At 54.7% G+C, this 16,608-nt stretch overlaps 1 protein-coding gene across 2 annotated transcripts in view; it reads right to left on the minus strand.

The window, feature by feature from the left end:
• LOC138296905 (phosphofurin acidic cluster sorting protein 2-like) overlaps positions 1 to 16,608 on the minus strand; it is a 617,149-nt gene that overhangs the window by 296,572 nt on the left and 303,969 nt on the right. For both annotated transcript variants that reach the window (XM_069236419.1, XM_069236418.1), the window contains exons 7-9: positions 6,202 to 6,285; positions 2,574 to 2,633; positions 1,941 to 2,092 (exon numbers count right to left, since the gene is read on the minus strand). In XM_069236419.1, the coding sequence (XP_069092520.1) occupies positions 1,941 to 2,092; positions 2,574 to 2,633; positions 6,202 to 6,285 (296 nt within the window). The remainder of the gene's footprint in view (positions 1 to 1,940; positions 2,093 to 2,573; positions 2,634 to 6,201; positions 6,286 to 16,608) is intronic.

A 16,608-nucleotide genomic window follows, 5' to 3' on the forward strand; every position in this document is an offset into this window, starting at 1 on the left:
CATGGATAATTGCACGATTGCTGACACGTTTGACTGCGAGCGCACTTCTTTTCACTTTTGTGTCTCTCGTTCGCGCTCACGGCGGCCGTGGCGCTTTGAATCGGCTCGCTTATGTCAACTGTTTTACTTTTCATTTTTAATTTATGTGTCAAGAAAAGTCCAGTTAGGATTTTTTTTTTTCTACCTCTTACCAGGCAGTGGGCTGCAAACAGTCCCAACCACATGTACTTGTTTAATTGGGAATGTGTCTTTATTTCCAAATTGCCATAGCTGTCATGGTAATGTGGCAAATGTCTGTGCCGGAAGGACCCTGTACAGATTCAAACACGTACCTGCCCCACCTGCTTCTGGAGTATAGGTAATTGTAGGTAGTATTTTTGTGAAGCAGTCAGTGCTCCAGAACAGATTCCTACAGTATTTCATTTAAGGAAAAAGGTGCAACATTTAGACAAAAGTGCTATCGAAGTACAGGTCAGACGGACTGACACGGGCCACAGTGAAGTTATATTCTGTCTATTACCTTTACAAATATGAAATATATGTCCTGCTGTGCAAACCTGGATCAGCTGAAACGAGGCGCCGCGCGATGACGTGGGTGGGAGGGGGAAAGCCCGGGGGGGGGTTCCGATTAGATATACATGTGAGAGGATGGAGTCCTGTGCCCCCAGTCTGGGCGCAGCGCCCAGTGCGCCCTGTGGGGGGCGCTGGGGGAGACCTAGGCCAAGTGCTGTGAGAGAGGGAGATGCTCTTCACAGCTGACCTGGGAGACAGGAGAGGGCCTGGGAGAGAGGAGAGAGGAGAGAGCGCTACACACCTCAGACAAGGCGCTACGGATGATTCTTATACCTCACAGGGTGCACGAGGCTCGGGCCTGGGAGACAGGAGAGGGCGCTACACATCTCAGACAAGGCGCTACTGATGATTCTTATACCTCACAGGGTGCACCAGGCTCGGGCCTGGGAGACAGGAGAGAGCGCTACACACCTCAGACAAGGCGCTACGGATGATTCTTATACCTCACAGGGTGCACGAGGCTCGGGCCTGGGAGACAGGAGAGGGCGCTACACATCTCAGACAAGGCGCTACGGATGATTCTTATACCTCACAGGGTGCACGAGGCTCGGGCCTGGGAGACAGGAGAGGGCGCTACACATCTCAGACAAGGCGCTACGGATGATTCTTATACCTCACAGGGTGCACCAGGCTCGGGCCTGGGAGACAGGAGAGAGCGCTACACACCTCAGACAAGGCGCTACGGATGACTCTTATACCTCACAGGGTGCACCAGGCTCGGGCCTGGGAGACAGGAGAGAGCGCTACACACCTCAGACAAGGCGCTACGGATGACTCTTATACCTCACAGGGTGCACCAGGGAAGGACCCGGATGAGTTCCTACAGAGCTGGGAGTTGGAGAAGGGCTCTTACTGTGACTCCTGCTTCTCTCACGCCCCTAGGGCCAAGTGTGTGCTCCAGTGCGTAATTTGTGTTTGTTGTTTCCGGCTCCTATTTTTGAGGGCCGGCGCTTTTTCTACTGCAACAACCATTTGCTGCGAGCAAAATACACATTTGGGAAGGGCAGAGGAAGAGAAAAACGAAAAAGCACCACAATGGGAGAAAGCAGAAAGCTGCAAGAGTGAGCTGAAGGGGCAGGGAGTGGCTATAAATGGATTAAGGGGCCCGAGATGGCTCCAGGATTACGCTGCATCAGTATTTAGTGCTCGCTCATTTAACTGCAGCCGCGTGTTTCAGAGGAGTGCTCTGAGCACCGGCACATTTTTATTTACAAATTAAGCAGTGGTGTGCTCTATAGAACTGCAGACAATAAATACAACCAATCTTGTTTGCTCTGTGAATGCCTCCCTGCACCCACTGCACCTCTCCTGTCCGCACTGGAGAAGGCTGCCCACAGACCCCTATCATCTCCATGCCCCCTCCTTACCTCAGGGTGGGTTTGGGGGTGCTGAGCACGCTCTCGCTGTCCTCCATCTCGGGGCCACTGGCGCTGTTGTTGTACTCGTCCAGGCTGTCGTAGAGCAGGCCAAGGTCCTCCTCCGCGCCCTGCAGCCCGTCCACCGGGTCGGAGTCCAGCACCTGCGGGGGCAGAAGCCATCAGAACAAGGGTACTAGTGAGGGGGGGCAGGTCACCATCAGAGGGCAGAGATCAGTGCCAGGAGCCGTGGAGATGCGAGCTCTGGGGGCCCCTCAGGGAGGGCTTCTGCCCGGCCCTACTGCCCCTGCTTCAGCGCCAAGATGCCCTCCGGGGCGAGGTGTGCGCTAGACAGAAACGCCCATCACCTCCAGGGAGAGAGTGGGGAGTCTGTATGAGAGTGGGGGGACCGGGGCTCCTCAGGAGTGGGGGTGTCAGAGATGGATCACAAACATCTGCAGAGGGAGACAGGCACTCCGGGGTATGGGGGGCCTGGGGGCGAGTAATACTCGGAAACAAGTGAGATACCCCCGAAAGGGAGCGCTAACAGCCAGAGACCCCCCTGGACATCCTACACAATCTAATGCAGCAACAAGGCCTTTCCTGAAACGCGCCTTTAACCCGCCCCGCACATCAACAACTCACCTCATCGGTCACCTTGAACCTCTTGAGCAGCGCTACGAATTTTTGCTTGAAGTTTGGTTGCTGAAACAGACAGAATAACAGGGAGTGAGTGAATACGCATGCGTGAAACCAGAAGTAATCTGCTCCATCTGGAGTCAGTGCCCAGTGATGCAAACCTGATGCTCAGGCTATCGATCTATCAGTCTAGTAGTGCTCTGAGGCGGCACCTTGCATTAACTGACATATCGGGCTGTACTCATTCCCATACCTGTCCCTGGCCTTGGACACCGTGGCGCATGGCATCGATTCTCGACCCCCCAAAGATGCTTTTGGCAGACAGGTCTCCTCGGGGTAAACTGGGTCTTTAATTTCTGACCGCCAGCCATCAACTGCTGGTTTTCCCAGGGGTCCCCTCACTTTCTGCTTCATTTAGTGTGTTCTTAGGGTGCAGGGCCTGTAGTAGAGCTGGAGGGACTGTCCCAAGACGGTGATGCTGAATGCTACACGTTTACGACGCATTCTGTGGTGGATACACCAGGCACGTGAGCTACACTGGCCTCCCAAAAAAGCTAATTATTAATCTTCAAAGAACCCAACAGCAAAACGACAGAAAGTGCCTGAACTTGAAAATGTCAGACCAGGTCACACGGACCCTGAAGCACTCCACTGACTCCCAGTGCATGCGAGAGTCAACTCAAGAGGGTCTGCATTACTGGACCCGCCACGACAAACCTAACAAAAACTGGCCACGAGGTACCCTAACTCCAACTCCAGCTACATGATGCCACAACAGCCGGGCAAGAGGCAAAGACATGGCAGCCAATCACTGGCAGCCAGTCAATAGCAGCACTGGCACCCAACCACTGGCAACCAAACGTGACAGCCAATCACTACCAACCAAGCACTGCCAACAAATAATGGCAGTCAATCACTGACAGCAGTGGCAGCTAATCACTGGCAGACAATCACTACCAGCACTGGCAGCCAATCACTGGCAGCCAATCACTAGCAGCACTGGCAGCCAATAACTGGCAGCCAATCACTGGCAGCACTGGCAACCAATCACTGGCAGCCAATCACTGGCAGCCAATCACTGACAGCACTGGCACCCAACCACTGGTAACCAAACGTGACAGCCAATCACTACCAACCAAGCATTGCCAACAAATAATGGCAGTCAATCACTGACAGCAGTGGCAGTCAATCACTGACAGCAGTGGCAGCTAATCACTGGCAGCCAATCACTACCAGCACTGGCATCCAATCACTGGCAGCCAATCATTATCATTATCATTATCATTATCATTAACATTTATAAAGCGCGCTACTCACCCGTGCGGGTCTCAAGGCGCTAGCGGGGAAAGGGGGGGTTATCGCTGCTCGAACAGCCAAGTCTTTAGGAGTCTCCGGAAAGCGGAGTGGTCCTGGGTGGTCCTGAGGCTGGTGGGGAGGGAGTTCCAGGTCTTGGCCGCCAGGAAGGAGAAAGATCTCCCACCCGCCGTGGAGCGGCGGGTGCGAGGGACGGCAGCAAGTGCGAGGCCAGCGGAGCGGAGGGGGCGGGTGGGGACGTAGAAGCTGAGGCGTCCGTTGAGGTATTCCGGTCCCTTGTTGTGGAGGGCTTTGTGTGCGTGGGTGAGAAGACGGAAGGTGATCCTTTTGCTGACTGGGAGCCAATGCAGGTGTCTCAGGTGTGCGGAGATGTGGCTGTTGCGGGGTACGTCGAGGATGAGGCGGGCCGAGGCGTTTTGGATGCGTTGCAGGCGGTTTTGGAGTTTGGCGGTGGTCCCGGCGTAGAGGGTGTTGCCGTAGTCCAGGCGACTCGTGACAAGGGCGTGGGTCACGGTTTTTCTGGTGTCGGCGGGGATCCAGCGGAAGATCTTGCGGAGCATGCGGAGAGTGAGGAAGCAGGCGGAGGACACGGCGTTGACTTGCTTGGTCATGGTGAGAAGAGGGTCCAAGATGAAGCCGAGGTTGCGGGCGTGGTCTGCGGGGGTCGGTGCGGTGCCGAGGGCCGTGGGCCACCAGGAGTCGTCCCAGGCGGACGGGGTGTTGCCGAGGATGAGGACTTCCGTTTTTTCAGAGTTCAGCTTTAGGCGGCTGAGCCTCATCCAATCTGCGACGTCCTTCATACCCTCTTGTAGGTTGGTCTTGGCGCTGGCGGGGTCCTTGGTGAGGGAGAGTACAAGTTGGGTGTCGTCGGCGTAGGAGGTGATGATGATGTCGTGCTTGCGTACGATGTCGGCGAGGGGGCTCATGTAGACATTGAAGAGTGTCGGGCTGAGCGATGAGCCTTGAGGTACGCCGCAGATGATCTTGGTGGGTTCTGAGCGAAACGGAGGGAGGTAAACTCTTTGGGAGCGGTTAGCCAATCACTAGCACCACTGGCAGCCAATCACTGGCAGCCAATCACTAGCAGCACTGGCAGCCAATCACTGGCAAGTAATTACTGGCAACCAAACAGTGGCAGGCAATCACTGGCAGTCAATAACTACCAACCAAGCACTGCCAACAAATAATGGCAGTCAATCACTGACAGCAGTGGCAGCCAATTACAGGCAACCACTCACTGGCAGTCAATCACTGCCAACTAATTACTGGCAAGCAAACACTGGCAGCACTGGAAGCCAATCACTGGCAGACAGTCACTGGCAACTAATTACTAGCAATCAAACACTGGCAGCCAATCACTGGCAGGCAATCACTAACATCACTGGCAGCCAATCACTGGCAGCATTGGCAGTCACACTCTGGATGCCAATCACTGGCACCTAATTACTGACAAACAAACACTGGCAACCAATTACTGGCAGGCATTAACTGTCAATCAATCACTAGCAATCAATCACTGACAGCACTGGCAGCCAATCACTGGCAGCAACTCCCTGGCAACCATTCACTGGCAACCAATCACTTGCAACCAGTCACTGGCAGCGAATCACTAGCAACCAATCACTGACAGCCAATCACTGGCAGCATTGGCAGCTAATTACTGGCAACTAAACAGTGGGAACACTAGCAGCCAATGATTGGCAACCAATGGCTGGCAGCAAATCACTGACAGCCAATCACTGGTAGCCAATTACTGGCAGCCACTCACTGGCAACGAATTACTGGCAACCAGTCATAAATCAAATCAAATCATTAACATTTATAAAGCGCGCTACTCACCCGTGCGGGTCTCAAGGCGCTAGGGGGGAAAGGGGGGGTTATCGCTGCTCGAACAGCCAAGTCTTTAGGAGTCTCCGGAAAGCGGAGTGGTCCTGGGTGGTCCTGAGGCTGGTGGGGAGGGAGTTCCAGTCATAGGCACCCAATCACTGGCAGCACTGGCCCTCAAACTCTGGAACACAATCGAAGCTCCCCAACTCAAATTAACCTCTGACTCAGGAAACTTCCTAAAACTGAACGACCTCAAGAAATCACAGTCGTGGATGAAGTGACCTGGATCCTGTCATCGAAGCCTATACGGTGGCGACCTTGGCCCATTCTGCTGCACTCTGCCGATGCACCATCTACTGTCTAGTTTATAATGTTCCTGCAACCTCTGATGTCTCTATGCAAGCGCTTAGACTTTATTGTAGGACGACAAGTAGTGCATTACAAACACCGCCAATAGAGGGGTCCCTGACCAGCTGATAGAGGCGGCACCTACTCTGGTCAAGGAGGTCGTTCGAACCATCTTTCTTCGCGCCTTCTTGGGTTTGCTGCTCAACTCATCGTCTTCATCCTCCAGATCCTAAGGGGCAGAAGATTGTCATTTAGTGGCTTCATTCACACTGTGCCAGCCTGCCCCTGTGCCAGGCATTCCCATACCCTGGTGCCCCTCCGGCCTTTTATTCATACTGTGCCAGCCTGCCCCTGTGACAGGCATTCCCATACCCTGGTGCCCCTCCGGCCTTTTATTCATACTGTACCAGCCTGCCCCCACTCTAGGCATTCCCATACCCTGGTGCTCTCCAGCCTTTTATTCATACTGTACAAGCTTGCCCCTGTGCCAGGCATTCTCATACCCTGGTGCCCTCCGGCCTTTAATTCATACTGTACCAGCCTGCCCCCACTCTAGGCATTCCCATACCCTGGTGCCCCTTCGGCCTTTTATTCATACTGTACCAGCCTGCCCCTGTGCCAGGCATTCTCATACCCTAGTGCCCTCCGGCCTTTTATTCATACTGTGCCAGCCTGCCCCGTGCCAGGCATTCTCATACCCTGGTTCCCTCCGGCCTTTTATTCATACTGTGCCAGCCTGCCCCCCTGCCAGGTATTCTCATACCCTGGTGCCCTCCGGCCTTTTATTCATACTGTACAAGCTTGCCCCTGTGCCAGGCATTCTCATACCCTGGTGCCCTCCGGCCTTTAATTCATACTGTACCAGCCTGCCCCCACTCTAGGCATTCCCATACCCTGGTGCCCCTTCGGCCTTTTATTCATACTGTACCAGCCTGCCCCTGTGCCAGGCATTCTCATACCCTAGTGCCCTCCGGCCTTTTATTCATACTGTGCCAGCCTGCCCCGTGCCAGGCATTCTCATACCCTGGTTCCCTCCGGCCTTTTATTCATACTGTGCCAGCCTGCCCCCCTGCCAGGTATTCTCATACCCTGGTGCCCTCCAGCCTTTTATTCATACTGTACCAGCCTGCCCCCGATCTAGGCATTCTCATACCCTCGTGCCCTCTGGCCAAGAAATGCATACAGTACAAGCCTGCCCCTGTGCCAGGTATTGTCATACCCTGGTGCCCTCCGGCCTTTTATTCATACTGTACCAGCCTGCCCCCGCTCTAGGCATTCCCATACCCTGGTGCCCTCCGGCCTTTTATTCATACTGTACCAGCCTGCCCCTGTGCCAGGCATTGTCATACCCTGGTGCCCTCCGGCCTTTTACTCATACTATACCAGCCTGCCCCCGCTCTAGGCATTCTCATACCCTAGTACCCTCCGGCCTTTTATTCATACTGTGCCAGCCTGCCCCTGTGCCAGGCATTCTCATACCCTGGAGCCCTCCGGCCTTTTATTCATACTGTACCAGCCTGCCCCTGTGCCAGGCATTCCCATACCCTGGTGCCCTCCGGCCTTTTATTCATACTGTACCAGCCTGCCCCCGCTCTAGGCATTCTCATACCCTAGTGCCCTCTGGCCTTTTATTCATACTATACCAGCCTGCACCCGCTCTAGGCATTCTCATACCCTGGAGCCCTCCAGCCTTTTATTCATACTGTACCAGCCTGCCCCTGTGCCAGGCATTCCCATACCCTGGTGTCCTCCAGCCTTTTATTCATACTGTACCAGCCTGCCCCTGTGCCAGGCATTCCCATACCCTGGTGCCTCAAGCCTTTTATTCATATTGTACCAGCCTGCCCCTGTGCCAGGCATTGTCATACCCTGGAGCCCCTCCAGCCTTTTAGTCATACTGTACCAGCCTGCCCCCGCTCTAGGCATTCTCATATCCTAGTGCCCTCCGGCCTTTTATTCATACTGTACCAGCCTGCCCCTGTGCCAGGCATTGTCATACCCTGGTGCCCTCCGGCCTTTTATTCATACTGTACCAGCCTGCCCCCGCTCTAGGCATTCTCATACCCTAGTGCCCTCTGGCCTTTTATTCATACTATACCAGCCTGCACCCGCTCTAGGCATTCTCATACCCTGGAGCCCTCCAGCCTTTTATTCATACTGTACCAGCCTGCCCCTGTGCCAGGCATTCCCATACCCTGGTGTCCTCCAGCCTTTTATTCATACTGTACCAGCCTGCCCCTGTGCCAGGCATTCCCATACCCTGGTGCCTCAAGCCTTTTATTCATATTGTACCAGCCTGCCCCTGTGCCAGGCATTGTCATACCCTGGAGCCCCTCCAGCCTTTTAGTCATACTGTACCAGCCTGCCCCCGCTCTAGGCATTCTCATATCCTAGTGCCCTCCGGCCTTTTATTCATACTGCACCAGCCTGCCCCTGTGCCAGGCATTGTCATACCCTCGTGCCCTCCGGCCTTTTATTCATACTGTACCAGCCTGCCCCCGCTCTAGGCATTCTCATACCCTAGTGCCCTCTGGCCTTTTATTCATACTGTACCAGCCTGCCCCCGCTCTAGGCATTCTCATATCCTAGTGCCCTCCGGCCTTTTATTCATACTGTACCAGCCTGCCCCTGTGCCAGGCATTCCCATACCCTGGTGCCCTCCGGCCTTTTACTCATACTGTACCAGCCTGCCCCCGCTCTAGGCATTTTCATACCCTAGTGCCCTCCGGCCTTTTATTCATACTGTGCCAGCCTGCCCCCGCTCTAGGCATTCTCATACCCTACTGCCCTCCGTTTTTTTATTTATACTGTACCAGCCTGCCCCCGCTCTAGGCATTCTCATGCCCTGGTGCCCTCCGGCCTTTTATTCATACTGTGCCAGCCTGCCCCCGCTCTAGGCATTCTCATACCCTGGTGCCCACCGGACTTTTATTCATACTGTACCAGCCTGCCCCCGCTCTAGGCATTCTCATGCCCTGGTGCCCACCGGACTTTTATTCATACTGTACCAGCCTGCCCCCGCTCTAGGCATTCTCACACCCTAGTGCCCTCCGTTTTTTTATTTATACTGTACCAGCCTGCCCCCGCTCTAGGCATTCTCATACCCTACTGCCCTCCGTTTTTTTATTTATACTGTACCAGCCTGCCCCCGCTCTAGGCATTCTCATGCCCTGGTGCCCTCCGGCCTTTTATTCATACTGTACCAGCCTGCCCCCGCTCTAGGCATTCTCATGCCCTGGTGCCCTCCGGCCTTTTATTCATACTGTACCAGCCTGCCCCCGCTCTAGGCATTCTCACACCCTAGTGCCCTCCGGCCTTTTATTCATACTGTGCCAGCCTGCCCCCGCTCTAGGCATTCTCACACCCTAGTGCCCTCCGGCCTTTTATTCATACTGTGCCAGCCTGCCCCCGCTCTAGGCATTCTCATACCCTACTGCCCTCCGTTTTTTTATTTATACTGTACCAGCCTGCCCCCGCTCTAGGCATTCTCATGCCCTGGTGCCCTCCGACCTTTTATTCATACTGTGCCTGCCTGCCCCCGCTCTAGGCATTCTCATGCCCTGGTGCCCACCGGACTTTTATTCATACTGTACCAGCCTGCCCCCGCTCTAGGCATTCTCACACCCTAGTGCCCTCCGGCCTTTTATTTATACTGTACCAGCCTGCCCCCGCTCTAGGCATTCTCATACCCTACTGCCCTCCGTTTTTTTATTTATACTGTACCAGCCTGCCCCCGCTCTAGGCATTCTCATACCCTACTGCCCTCCGTTTTTTTTATTCATACTGTGCCAGCCTGCCCCCGCTCTAGGCATTCTCACACCCTAGTATTTGCGCCCTTCCTTCGTCCGGCCCTTCAGGCTTTTCATAGTCATGTGCATTCTACCCATGCGACCCTGTGCGTCCTCATCCGTCTTTACACTCAGCAGGGCAGGTTCTTCCACGTGTTCCTGGAAGTCTCCAAGGCAGCACAGGGTCAGCCCTGAAGTGATGCCCCAGGCAGAGAGTGAGCTGGCACAGGTTATACCAAACACAGATTTATAAAGCCTGAGTCCCACAGCGTCACTGGGAATTCAGGACTGGTAGACAGAGCCTTCCTTACAGCCGGTGGAGTGTGATATCCAGCAAAACCCTGCGGACGTCCTGTGCGCTGCACAGAGTGCCAGTCACTCTTGGCACGGCGGATGTGGCACCCCCAGAGTTGTCAACAGGGCCAGAGATTTGAAGATGAGACTCAAAAATATGATAATGTATGTAATGATCTACATATGAATTGAGTATGTAAAGGGTTAACTGAATGATAATTCATTGGTTGCTGTACAAAACCTTTGCAGTTCAAGAGAATGGAGTACAGTGGCATGAAGTCATTTTCACAGAATGACACGACTTGGCCTAGTGTGGCAAGCGAGATCTGAACTCTGTCGAGATTTACATGAAAGAAGAAAAATGTATGTACCTTGGGTAATGATCTTTCTGGTGGAATCTCTAGGCACCGCATGTTCCTCAACTCACGAATCTCTCCGAAGCTTCAGTATCGATCTGGAAAGTGTGCAATAGCTCTCTCAGGCCAGCGGGTGGTGCCATGGCTCGCAAACGACTCCCACATATCCCAGGTGTGACATCAGCACCATATACCAACCAAACTAAAGGTGATGGATGGAATGCTGGAGAACAGCCTACACTGTGGGCAACTGCTCAGGGTAGAAGTGTGATCCATCGCCTTCGAGCAGTGTTCCACTCCAGACATCTACCGTAAGTCACTACTGACCAGCTGCCATGGAAACGGCCCATTCCACTCCAGACAGAGGCGCATCTACCGTAAGTCACTACTGACCAGCTGCCATGGAAACGGCCCATTCCACTCCAGACAGAGGCGCATCTACCGTAAGTCACTACTGACCAGGTGCCATGGAAACGGCCCATTCCACTCCAGACAGAGGCGCATCTACCGTAAGTCACTACTGACCAGCTGCCATGGAAACGGCCCATTCCACTCCAGACAGAGGCGCATCTACCGTAAGTCACTACTGACCAGCTGCCATGGAAACGGCCCATTCCACTCCAGACATCTACCGTAAGTCACTACTGACCAGCTGCCATGGAAACGGCCCATTCCACTCCAGACAGAGGCGCATCTACCGTAAGTCACTACTGAGCAGGTGCCATGGAAACGGCCCATTCCACTCCAGACAGAGGGACATCTACCTTAAGTCACTACTGACCAGGTGCCATGGAAACGGCCCATTCCACTCCAGACAGAGGCGCATCTACCGTAAGTCACTACTGACCAGCTGCCATGGAAACGGCCCATTCCACTCCAGACAGAGGCGCATCTACCGTAAGTCACTACTGAGCAGGTGCCATGGAAACGGCCCATTCCACTCCAGACATCTACCGTAAGTCACTACTGACCAGCTGCCATGGAAACGGCCCATTCCACTCCAGACAGAGGCGCATCTACCGTAAGTCACTACTGAGCAGGTGCCATGGAAACGGCCCATTCCACTCCAGACAGAGGCGCATCTACCGTAAGTCACTACTGACCAGCTGCCATGGAAACGGCCCATTCCACTCCAGACAGAGGCGCATCTACCGTAAGTCACTACTGAGCAGGTGCCATGGAAACGGCCCATTCCACTCCAGACAGAGGGGCATCTACCGTAAGTCACTACTGACCAGCTGCCATGGAAACGGCCCATTCCACTCCAGACAGAGGCACATCTACCGTAAGTCACTACTGACCAGGTGCCATGGAAACGGCCCATTCCACTCCAGACAGAGGCGCATCTACCGTAAGTCACTACTGACCAGGTGCCATGGAAACGGCCCATTCCACTCCAGACAGAGGGACATCTACCGTAAGTCACTACTGACCAGGTGCCATGGAAACGGCCCATTCCACTCCAGACAGAGGCGCATCTACCGTAAGTCACTACTGACCAGGTGCCATGGAAACGGCCCATTCCACTCCAGACAGAGGCGCATCTACCGTAAGTCACTACTGACCAGGTGCCATGGAAACGGCCCATTCCACTCCAGGCACATCTACCGTAAGTCACTACTGACCAGGTGCCATGGAAACGGCCCATTCCACTCCAGACAGAGGCGCATCTACCGTAAGTCACTACTGACCAGGTGCCATGGAAACGGCCCATTCCACTCCAGACAGAGGCGCATCTACCGTAAGTCACTACTGACCAGCTGCCATGGAAACGGCCCATTCCACTCCAGACAGAGGCGCATCTACCGTAAGTCACTACTGACCAGGTGCCATGGAAACGGCCCATTCCACTCCAGACAGAGGCGCATCTACCGTAAGTCACTACTGACCAGGTGCCATGGAAACGGCCCATTCCACTCCAGACAGAGGCGCATCTACCGTAAGTCACTACTGACCAGGTGCCATGGAAACGGCCCATTCCACTCCAGACAGAGGCGCATCTACCGTAAGTCACTACTGACCAGGTGCCATGGAAACGGCCCATTCCACTCCAGACAGAGGCGCATCTACCGTAAGTCACTACTGACCAGCTGCCATGGAAACGGCCCATTCCACTCCAGACAGAGGCGCATCTACCGTAAGTCACTACTGACCAGCTGCCATGGAAACGGCCCATTCCACTCCAGACAGAGGCGCATCTACCGTAAGTCACTACTGACCAGGTGCCATGGAAACGGCCCATTCCACTCCAGACAGAGGCGCATCTACCGTAAGTCACTACTGACCAGCTGCCATGGAAACGGCCCATTCCACTCCAGACAGAGGCGCATCTACCGTAAGTCACTACTGACCAGCTGCCATGGAAACGGCCCATTCCACTCCAGACAGAGGCGCATCTACCGTAAGTCACTACTGACCAGCTGCCATGGAAACGGCCCATTCCACTCCAGACAGAGGCGCATCTACCGTAAGTCACTACTGACCAGGTGCCATGGAAACGGCCCATTCCACTCCAGACAGAGGCGCATCTACCGTAAGTCACTACTGACCAGGTGCCATGGAAACGGCCCATTCCACTCCAGACAGAGGCGCATCTACCGTAAGTCACTACTGACCAGCTGCCATGGAAACGGCCCATTCCACTCCAGACAGAGGCGCATCTACCGTAAGTCACTACTGACCAGGTGCCATGGAAACGGCCCATTCCACTCCAGACAGAGGCGCATCTACCGTAAGTCACTACTGACCAGGTGCCATGGAAACGGCCCATTCCACCCCAGACAGAGGCGCATCTACCGTAAGTCACTACTGACCAGGTGCCATGGAAACGGCCCATTCCACTCCAGACAGAGGCGCATCTACCGTAAGTCACTACTGACCAGGTGCCATGGAAACGGCCCATTCCACTCCAGACAGAGGCGCATCTACCGTAAGTCACTACTGACCAGCTGCCATGGAAACGGCCCATTCCACTCCAGACAGAGGCGCATCTACCGTAAGTCACTACTGAGCAGGTGCCATGGAAACGGCCCATTCCACTCCAGACAGAGGCGCATCTACCGTAAGTCACTACTGAGCAGGTGCCATGGAAACGGCCCATTCCACTCCAGACAGAGGCGCATCTACCGTAAGTCACTACTGACCAGCTGCCATGGAAACGGCCCATTCCACTCCAGACAGAGGCACATCTACCGTAAGTCACTACTGACCAGCTGCCATGGAAACGGCCCATTCCACTCCAGACAGAGGCGCATCTACCGTAAGTCACTACTGACCAGGTGCCATGGAAACGGCCCATTCCACTCCAGACAGAGGGACATCTACCGTAAGTCACTACTGACCAGGTGCCATGGAAACGGCCCATTCCACTCCAGACAGAGGCGCATCTACCGTAAGTCACTACTGACCAGGTGCCATGGAAACGGCCCATTCCACTCCAGACAGAGGCGCATCTACCGTAAGTCACTACTGACCAGGTGCCATGGAAACGGCCCATTCCACTCCAGGCACATCTACCGTAAGTCACTACTGACCAGGTGCCATGGAAACGGCCCATTCCACTCCAGACAGAGGCGCATCTACCGTAAGTCACTACTGACCAGGTGCCATGGAAACGGCCCATTCCACTCCAGACAGAGGCGCATCTACCGTAAGTCACTACTGACCAGCTGCCATGGAAACGGCCCATTCCACTCCAGACAGAGGCGCATCTACCGTAAGTCACTACTGACCAGGTGCCATGGAAACGGCCCATTCCACTCCAGACAGAGGCGCATCTACCGTAAGTCACTACTGACCAGGTGCCATGGAAACGGCCCATTCCACTCCAGACAGAGGCGCATCTACCGTAAGTCACTACTGACCAGGTGCCATGGAAACGGCCCATTCCACTCCAGACAGAGGCGCATCTACCGTAAGTCACTACTGACCAGCTGCCATGGAAACGGCCCATTCCACTCCAGACAGAGGCGCATCTACCGTAAGTCACTACTGACCAGCTGCCATGGAAACGGCCCATTCCACTCCAGACAGAGGCGCATCTACCGTAAGTCACTACTGACCAGGTGCCATGGAAACGGCCCATTCCACTCCAGACAGAGGCGCATCTACCGTAAGTCACTACTGACCAGCTGCCATGGAAACGGCCCATTCCACTCCAGACAGAGGCGCATCTACCGTAAGTCACTACTGACCAGCTGCCATGGAAACGGCCCATTCCACTCCAGACAGAGGCGCATCTACCGTAAGTCACTACTGACCAGCTGCCATGGAAACGGCCCATTCCACTCCAGACAGAGGCGCATCTACCGTAAGTCACTACTGACCAGGTGCCATGGAAACGGCCCATTCCACTCCAGACAGAGGCACATCTACCGTAAGTCACTACTGACCAGGTGCCATGGAAACGGCCCATTCCACTCCAGACAGAGGCGCATCTACCGTAAGTCACTACTGACCAGGTGCCATGGAAACGGCCCATTCCACTCCAGACAGAGGCGCATCTACCGTAAGTCACTACTGACCAGGTGCCATGGAAACGGCCCATTCCACCCCAGACAGAGGCGCATCTACCGTAAGTCACTACTGACCAGGTGCCATGGAAACGGCCCATTCCACTCCAGACAGAGGCGCATCTACCGTAAGTCACTACTGACCAGGTGCCATGGAAACGGCCCATTCCACTCCAGACAGAGGCGCATCTACCGTAAGTCACTACTGACCAGGTGCCATGGAAACGGCCCATTCCACTCCAGACAGAGGCGCATCTACCGTAAGTCACTACTGACCAGGTGCCATGGAAACGGCCCATTCCACTCCAGACAGAGGCGCATCTACCGTAAGTCACTACTGACCAGCTGCCATGGAAACGGCCCATTCCACTCCAGACAGAGGCGCATCTACCGTAAGTCACTACTGACCAGCTGCCATGGAAACGGCCCATTCCACTCCAGACAGAGGCGCATCTACCGTAAGTCACTACTGACCAGCTGCCATGGAAACGGCCCATTCCACTCCAGACAGAGGCGCATCTACCGTAAGTCACTACTGACCAGGTGCCATGGAAACGGCCCATTCCACTCCAGACAGAGGCGCATCTACCGTAAGTCACTACTGACCAGGTGCCATGGAAACGGCCCATTCCACTCCAGACAGAGGCGCATCTACCGTAAGTCACTACTGACCAGCTGCCATGGAAACGGCCCATTCCACTCCAGACAGAGGCGCATCTACCGTAAGTCACTACTGACCAGGTGCCATGGAAACGGCCCATTCCACTCCAGACAGAGGCGCATCTACCGTAAGTCACTACTGACCAGCTGCCATGGAAACGGCCCATTCCACTCCAGACAGAGGCGCATCTACCGTAAGTCACTACTGACCAGGTGCCATGGAAACGGCCCATTCCACTCCAGACAGAGGCGCATCTACCGTAAGTCACTACTGACCAGCTGCCATGGAAACGGCCCATTCCACTCCAGACAGAGGCGCATCTACCGTAAGTCACTACTGACCAGGTGCCATGGAAACGGCCCATTCCACTCCAGACAGAGGGACATCTACCGTAAGTCACTACTGACCAGGTGCCATGGAAACGGCCCATTCCACTCCAGACAGAGGCGCATCTACCGTAAGTCACTACTGACCAGGTGCCATGGAAACGGCCCATTCCACTCCAGACAGAGGCGCATCTACCGTAAGTCACTACTGACCAGGTGCCATGGAAACGGCCCATTCCACTCCAGACAGAGGCACATCTACCGTAAGTCACTACTGACCAGCTGCCATGGAAACGGCCCATTCCACTCCAGACAGAGGCGCATCTACCGTAAGTCACTACTGACCAGGTGCCATGGAAACGGCCCATTCCACTCCAGACAGAGGCACATCTACCGTAAGTCACTACTGACCAGCTGCCATGGAAACGGCCCATTCCACTCCAGACAGAGGCACATCTACCGTAAGTCACTACTGACCAGCTGCCATGGAAACGGCCCATTCCACTCCAGACAGAGGCGCATCTACCGTAAGTCACTACTGACCAGGTGCCATGGAAACGGCCCATTCCACTCCAGACAGAGGCGCATCTACCGTAAGTCACTACTGACCAGCTGC

Source organism: Pleurodeles waltl, chromosome 5 (assembly GCF_031143425.1).
Source record: "Pleurodeles waltl isolate 20211129_DDA chromosome 5, aPleWal1.hap1.20221129, whole genome shotgun sequence".
NCBI lineage: Eukaryota > Metazoa > Chordata > Amphibia > Caudata > Salamandridae > Pleurodeles > Pleurodeles waltl.